At 35.8% G+C, this 8321-nt stretch overlaps 1 protein-coding gene across 4 annotated transcripts in view; it reads right to left on the reverse strand.

Moving 5' to 3' along the window:
• Positions 1–2425: 2425 nt before the first annotated feature.
• The window catches only part of LOC107549703 (centromere protein J), a 13495-nt gene continuing 7599 nt past the window's right edge, over positions 2426–8321 (reverse strand). For 3 of the 4 annotated variants that reach the window (XM_016230885.1, XM_016230888.1, XM_016230887.1), the window contains exons 6-17: positions 7667–7766; positions 6606–7594; positions 6400–6484; positions 5666–5866; positions 5278–5376; positions 4603–4663; positions 4423–4523; positions 4123–4224; positions 3904–4041; positions 3041–3125; positions 2715–2835; positions 2426–2635 (exon numbers count right to left, since the gene is read on the reverse strand). In XM_016230885.1, coding sequence (XP_016086371.1) covers positions 2446–2635; positions 2715–2835; positions 3041–3125; positions 3904–4041; positions 4123–4224; positions 4423–4523; positions 4603–4663; positions 5278–5376; positions 5666–5866; positions 6400–6484; positions 6606–7594; positions 7667–7766 — 2272 coding nt within the window. In that variant the 3' untranslated portion in view covers positions 2426–2445. The remainder of the gene's footprint in view (positions 2636–2714; positions 2836–3040; positions 3126–3903; positions 4042–4122; positions 4225–4422; positions 4524–4602; positions 4664–5277; positions 5377–5665; positions 5867–6399; positions 6485–6605; positions 7595–7666; positions 7767–8321) is intronic. The other variant, XM_016230886.1, reaches the window with a different exon arrangement.

The following is an 8321-nucleotide window of genomic DNA, read 5'->3' on the forward strand; positions in this document are numbered from 1 at the left end:
CAATTTGAGTTGAATTACTGAAATAAATGAACTTTTCCATGACATTCTAATTTACTGAGATGCACCTGTATTTAACGTAATTAATTCCGGTGATGTAAAGCTGAATTTTCAGCATCATTACTCCAGTGTCACATGAATATGCTGATTTGTTGCTCCAGAATCCAGCCTGGTCTCATGTTTATACGTAGGTATTAATACGTAACATTTACAAGCACAAAACGTAAATTTTTGTAAGTTTTTATTAATGCTAAAACATACAATTTAGACGTATTTCAATGTTTAAAATGTACCATTTGCTATGTATTTTTAGCTAAGAAACGTACAAATATTTACGTATCTTTTATATAATTAAGATATTCGTATCAATGCATTTTTATAATTTTATCATTAAGCGATTTAGATTTTTAGACCCCTTAACCTACCTCCAAACCTAAACCTACCCATTTTACAGTGAATATGCATTTTTATCATTTTATTAATACGCAATTTAGATTTTTAGACCCCTTAACCTACCCCCAAACCTTAACCTACCCATTTTATAGCGAATATAAAAGGATATAAAACGCAAATGACCGAAATATGCAGGAAACTAACCATTTTATTAACAATATAGCATTAAAATATTTTTATAGTCTCTAATCCAACTCCTACTTATAAACCTAAACATTTCTGTACAGTATAAAAAACATGACCGACAGATAAATGCAATTACAATCATTTATTTATTGTAAAAATGTCAAAAGCAACACCAAATGTAATCCAAATGATGCGTTGCACCCGCAGTCCTCTCTGGCGGAATACAGTAGGTTTGTGTGATCCAGAGCAGAATTTATGTTGTTAATCGCCGAAAATATTATCCAGATAATTTTCCCGATCCACTCCGTGAACTCGTGAAGGAACGCGCGCATCATTCAAATACACCTCACCAGAAACACGGCATGTCGCAATCTGTGACGAATACAGGCGAGAGCCAATGAGCGTTCCTAATCCAACTCCTACTTATAAACCTAAACATTTCTGTACAGTATAAAAAACATGACCGACAGATAAATGCAATTACAATCATTTATTTATTGTAAAAATGTCAAAAGCAACACCAAATGTAATCCAAATGATGCGTTGCACCCGCAGTCCTCTCTGGCGGAATACAGTAGGTTTGTGTGATCCAGAGCAGAATTTATGTTGTTAATCGCTGGAAATATTATCCAGATAATTTTCCTGATCCACTCCGTGAACTATAAGTAAACAATTTAATAATGCAATTGAAAACAAGCTAATTCATATGAGAACAAAAAACTAATAAAATTAATTCCGCGATTTCAATATTCATATGGATTCATTTTTAGGTGTCGTCAATACGTCAGTTTTGTATGTTTAGAGGCTGAAAATACTTCAGTACTGTACGTTTTAGTTCCTGTAAAAACGTAAGTAAATGTATGTTTTATAGAACCACGTTATGTAAAATACATACGAATTATCATGAGATCACGTTGCAGAATCATTTCTTCTTCTTATTAATGTTGTGCTGCTTTATATTTTTGTGGAAACAGTTTTTTTTAGGATTCTTTGATAAAGAAATCTTGAAACAGAAATCTTTTGTAACATAATATTTCTTTATAGTCACTTTAAATCAATTTAATTCATGTTTGTTTAATAAAAGTGTTAATTTCTAAAATAAAAAAAACTGACCCCAATCTTATGAATGGTAATGTATATTTACTATGTTCATATACTAAGGTCAGACAATACAAAAACATCTACAACCACAAAACACAGCAGGTAAGACAGACAAGCTGACATATTTTCACATACTTCATTATACTTAAAACTCCAAGTAGAGTATTTCTAAGGCATAACAGGGGAAATGTACATAACATGGAAATGTAACTAAGCTTAATATCCACCCTTCAAAAACAACAGAAAATGGACACAGGGTTACACCCTGTCTATGTGCCAATTTCTGTAGAACAGAATAATATTGAAAGATAACATGACATCATATATAACTTCTGAGCAATATCCCCACTGGATGCAACAAATGCCTCGTTTATAATGGGTTTTTACTGGTTTTGTCTCATCGCGCTGGGACAAGGCATCACAATATGGTAAGGGGCGTAACATTTCCGTCACACGCTTGAGGTATTTGGCCAATCACAACGCACTGGATAGCTGGCCAATCAGAGAACACCTCACTTTTCAGACCGATGAGCTTTGTAAAAATTGACGCGTTTCAGAAAGGCGGGGCATAGAGGAGAAACAATAATGTACAGTATGTGGAAAATAATGTGTTTTTTGAACTTTAAACCGCATAAACACATTTCATTACACCAAATACACAAAATAATGTTCTTTTTTTAGCAACGTCATATGACCCCTTTAACAACAGTAAATTCTGTCAATAAAAAACAACAACAAATAAATAACATGAAAAGGGTTTTTAGAAGTTCATCTTTTGTCCATTATAATGATGCCTTCATTGTTCTTAATGCAAACCCTCCCAGATGAGAACTTTGTTTCTTGCCTCCCATTTGTGTAGACAGTTTTAACCGTTCCATCCAGGTACATCCTTCGCTTGTACTGTGAAGTATGAATCTCTCTCTGCCCGTTAGCAAACTCCACCACCTTTTCCCCATGTCTGTGGAAACAATGTGTAAGGGAGTAAATAATAAGAAGAAAAGAAACAAACAAACAGGAAAGGCAGACATTAATTTTACTGTGATATCTTGACAACAGTTCCATCTGGAAAAATGCTCTCCTCTCGACCATCGGAGTGAAGAATCTTAACCGTGCCATCTGGGAAGGATATTTCCCTTGTACCATCAGGATGATGTTTTTCTAGGAAAATGTAACATTTAAAAAGACATTTAAAATTCCAAATTCACTGAAACTTTCTGTAAATTTCTCAAATAATTACAAAGAAATCAAGCTTTACAAAGAAAGCAAGTAATATACTATAATGATACATGTTTTATTTAGAACTTAGAAAATTATTATAAAGTGTATGTCAACAAAAGAACGTCTTTCAGATTATTTTTCTAACCTCTTTGGTTGTTTGGAAACTGTACAACCTCCAATCCAGATGGATAAGTTGAGTGTGTTGTCTGAGCATCACAATGGTAGTATATCTAAATGTAAAGAGGTAAAATTGTTAACTGCTAAATTTTAAAAAGCTTAATTTTTAATTTAACCCTCAGGTTGAGTTTCTGTCATTTTGACCTAGTTAATGCATTGAACTAAAATTTACTAACTCTGCTCACACATGGGTATAAAATCTTCTCTCGGCTCTTTTTTTTTTTTTTATAAAATTAATGACCCCTTTTTGTATTTATTTTTGGAACTGATTGATCATAGTCCCCATTGATTTGAGCTTATTAACCTCAGTTTTTTTTTGTCAACATTGCCAAAATTATCCACAAAAAATCTGAGCATAAGCTCAGATAAATAAGGCAGATGATCAGTCAGTTCTAAAAAGAGATATAAAATGTTGATAAAAAGATTGAATCCAAACAATAAATGATCAAAAATCATTTAAAAATGAACAAAAGAATTCCTGAAAAAAAAAAAAAACTACATTTGTAATTTGTGGTGCTTTGGTATAACTGCTAAAAAAGAACTGAAAAAAAGGAGAAATTATTTAATCATACAGAAACTAGAAACCAAAATATAAAACGAAATAAAAACAAAAAATCCTGATCTGAAGACTTATTTAAAGAATCCAAATGCAGGAACAGACGAAAAGATTTAGAATCATGAGACAAAAACCAAAAGGATTGGGCCTGTAGGAACATGTTCGTGTTCTGGTGGATGACCACAAAATAATTTGTGAATTTTGAAATGTTGCAATACACCAGTAACTGTGGGAACAGACTTGATAAGACTTCCTTATTCACTCGTGATACACACCACAGTCCCGTCAGCCAGCGTGCGTTTAACATCACCATTGAAGAACGTAACAGTGACTGACTTATCAACACCGATCTCTTTCTTCGTTCCATTGCGGAATGTGATCACACGACATCCGTTCCAAAAAAGACGCTCTACCTAATGAAAAGTAGAGCATTTTGAAAAAGTACTGCAAGCTTTGTGTAATAAAAATTTCTAATTGCAAAACACCTTCATTACCCTTCCATCCGAATAGCGGGTTTCCTCCTGTACTTTGTCTTTTCTGGCCTGGGATGCCATTTGTGTATCATTGCAGTCAGTATGATGATAAAACAAACTTCTCTGTGGACAAAAGTGTCATTATGATACTATGATGCGTTGTACATTTCATAATAGAAATGGGGTCAGACTATTCTGTCATTATGAGTGATACATTTGGATAAAACACTGTACAAGTGTGTGTCATAACTTTATGCTCTAATTCTGTGTGTACTGATATTGGCTGACTGCATCAGGTGAAATATCCCTTAAGAGAAATACCTTTCCACCTTGTGTAATCATGGCATTTTTCAGTGGACTGTCAATGGAAAGTGCAGGATTCTTTCCTTTTTGGAAAAACATAACACACAAGACATGGCAAGCTGTACACTGTACATCTAATATGTGATGACAACTTGTATGTTGATTTAAAGGAGATGAAGCACGAGAGGACATACTTACTCAAAGAGTTGTCTGTGCATTCTGTTAGCCTATTAGCTTTGGTAAAAGAACGTCCATTTGACTGGCCATTCAAGGAGAAGAAAAACCAGATGCTTTCAATAAAATGCAAAGGTATCACTGCACAAAAATGTATCAGTATTTCTGTTCTGTTTTCCTTAAAACAAGAACATGTTTACTACAAAACAGCACAGAAGTACTGATTACTTAAGTGGGTCAATAAAAGGCACATTTGAATAAGAAAGTGATGCTATACACTGGTCTGGCTAAATGTGCCATTTATATTGAATAGCTCTATGCGTTCATAAATTATAAACAGGGCAAACAATTACAATATAAAATCAGGATTTAACACTTACACTGTATGAAATGGAGATGGGTAGATGCATTACCCATGCATGAATTAATTATAAAGAACCGAGTCAATTATCTGACACTGGGTTTTGAGAGTCACCATGAATTATTTCTGATGAGCTTAAAGGCACTCGAGAACATATTACACACCTCATCGGGTTTACAGGAAATGAGTTTAGCTCAACTAGTTGTATGGGTCCTTACCTAACAAATGACTATAAATAAAAAAAGTACATATTTACTTTAAAGCTATAAAAATATTTTACAGATCAAAAAACAGTTATTGTTTTTGATAATGCACATTAATGATGTTGGCATACTAACATTGTCCTGTTGTGTCCTATGGATGGAGGGTTTGTTAAAGGCCGGAGTTGCGCTCCTTACATGAGGGGTCCTCTGTGGTTCCTCTCTTCTCTTCTCAAACTGAAGTACAACATATGTTATTCATTGAGGCACAGTATTAATAACCACAAAGTCTTTTAATAGATTAAAATCACATACAATACAAAAGTGAACACCATATGCAATATATAAACAGGTTTCTCTTTCTTTTTTTTTTGAGTAAAGATCATAACCTGCAATAGGTAATATTCCCTCCATGTTTCAATATTTAATCATTCAAATATGTTCATAATTTTTTTTACCCTACTTTCCATTTAAAATGTGTTTATATAATTTTAGTGGAAAAATAGTGGTTTAAATTTGCTCTCACTGTGTTGTATGATCCAGGCTGAAGAGCAGAGGAGCCAGCACTCTGGTGCGATCTTTTGTTCACATTGAGCCTGCTGTGAAGCTCCTGGTTCTCTCGGGTGAGGGCTTCAACACGGCTCTGGAGGAGACTGTGGGCCTGCGACCAGTGAGACTCCCTTACCATCAGCTTCTGCTTCAGAGATGAGATCTGCTGTCTCAGATCCTACATGCACAATGATTTAAACATATTAAGTATTGTTTGGATGTGTATCCCCATTGAAAAATGTTAAGAACTCGGAAGTAAGCAGTTTTCTGTGAATGTGCAAGACTTCCAGTTCATTAGTCGCTGTAGCGAAATAATGAGAAGAATAACAAAGTGCACGGTAAAACTGTTTGCACTACAAATTCAGTGTGTTCAAAAGATAATACATTAAAATAATATGGTAAGACACACCAGTTTGCAATATCAAGCAGCAAAATTAGCTGTTTTGTCCATCTAAAAATAGCTGGAAGCGAATGACACCGGAAGCCAGAAATCAGGAAAAATAAGATGGATAGAACCTTTTCACTGCACAAAAGGTGTTAAAAAGTGTAAAAAGGTTAAATGTTCTTCACACTAAGAACTGTTCAGTGAAAGGTTCTTTGGAGAACCAAAAATCGATCTTGCATGGAATTGCTGTAAAAATAAAAGAAACTTTTTGGAACCTTAAGAAGTTAAGTGGTGATCTTCAGTCTAAAATGTGTTGTTGATTCTACCTGAGGTTCATGAAGTTCTTTCTTAAGCCTGAGCAAAGGTCTGCAGCCATCCTCACCATTAAAACCATGCTCTCCCATCTCTTCCCTAAGTCAAATTCATGAATATGTTAAATCAGATGTAGAAACTTGAGCTAGACGTCTAGAGTTTTTCAAAATACCAACAAAAAAAATTTTTTTTTTGAAAATGTATAATCTTTCTACAAAACCTGAGTGGTGTATGTGGTTGCCCTAGTCCCATGACATGAGTGGTGGCTTCTGGAGTAACTTTGACTTTTGGGAACATCTTTGTGAGGGGTTCAGGAGCAGAAGGTTGTCTAAAGTCACTGTCGGTCCCCCTTTCTTCTGTTTTTTTGGAGCAGTTAGCCATAGACCCCTGTAAGCTCTTGAGTTCAGAATCGCTGCTGAAGCTTGAGGAACTGGACGTAGGAGTAGAAGTGCGATGTTCTTCACTGAATCGAGTCTCACTCGGGGCATCACTAGCGTAGTCTCCGTCTGACAAATCCAAACTCTGATCTTTGTGATCTATGTGCCTTGAGAGGCAAAGAGGTAACGGCTGCTGAGACTGAGAGTTGGGTCCGTCCTCACTGGTAGTGTTGTTGCGAGAATCGCTAAGAGCCAGTGACTCCATCACCTCGTCAGTTAGACTGACTTCTTTAGATGTATATCCACTCTGGCTGTAGTTTGTAGTTAGACACGTTTTCTCAGCGATTTTGACAATGTGGTCATTCATTTTTTTAAAACCAACACTTTTTCTACTTTGTGCCAGAGCAGATCCATTTGACTTGCTTCCATTGGTTTGACCATAATTCCTCACGACTCCTACACTGTGCTTAATTTTAAGTGAGATTGCATTGTTATTAGCAGTCAAAGCTTTGAATTTCCCTTTGTTGTTTGATGATAAATCATCATCTTGTAGAGATATGGACTTCTTTAGATAGTCTTGCAGGCCCGATCTTTGGTCACTGAGGTTTCCTACACCCTTCAGTCCAGGACTGCTCCTATTTGGCATCTCTTTCTGATGAAATTCAGTGGGACATACCATCTGCTGACTGATCTTCATGTTCAGCATTTGTGGACTAACAGAGCGTCTCCTCTGGAGTCTTTGGGAGCAGTCCTTACCCTTCGAAATTCTAGACGCTCCTTCTCCTTTACGAAGGAAATTCTTCTTCTCTGCTCCCCTGATTTGTGTATTAGTCTGTAAAATAGAGAGGATATTGCTAAGAACACACTTAAACTGTGTGAGTTACTTTTTGAATGCTGCTCATACCTGATGCTCATGTTGGAGAATAGTTTGGTCTGTTTTGAGATATTCTTCAACAAAATCTTCAAATGTTTTTTGCTCTTCTCTCAGTCCTGGTCTAATAGGCCTGTGTTTAAAAGATATTATTTTTATTAAAAGGTCCCATATTGTACACCTTTCTGGAGTTTTATTTTAGGGTTTGATGTCCTTAAGAATATATATTTGCGGTATAAGTACCAAAAACCATCTCAATATATTAAAATTTTACAGCTCCTTTCTCAGGAGCTCTGCTGAGAACAGGTCGATTTTGGCCTGTCTAATTAATATTCATGAGCCTCTCTTCTGATTGGCCTGTTGTTTTCTGAGTGACGCACGGCCAGGCCAACCACAGGTAACTAGGGTCAGCCGACATCACAGAGCTAACTGGAGGCAGCAAAACAAAGAAAAAATTTTTTTACGCTGGCCCATTCAAACCAGCGTAGATTTGGCTACATAAGGAGCTTAAAATATCATCTTGTTGTGATGTTGGGTGCCAGAATCGACGTAATACAGCCTCAAATTAGAAATTTGATCGCATATCTGCTGCCACTGCCAGACAAAAAACCGACGACAGCTGTGGCTAAACACGATAAAACGAGCAGATTGGACAGAAACGATCGTCAAAAATGCTCACGTTTGCAGC

Source organism: Sinocyclocheilus grahami, unplaced genomic scaffold (assembly GCF_001515645.1).
Source record: "Sinocyclocheilus grahami isolate Dianchi unplaced genomic scaffold, SAMN03320097.WGS_v1.1 scaffold378.1, whole genome shotgun sequence".
Taxonomy (NCBI): domain Eukaryota; kingdom Metazoa; phylum Chordata; class Actinopteri; order Cypriniformes; family Cyprinidae; genus Sinocyclocheilus; species Sinocyclocheilus grahami.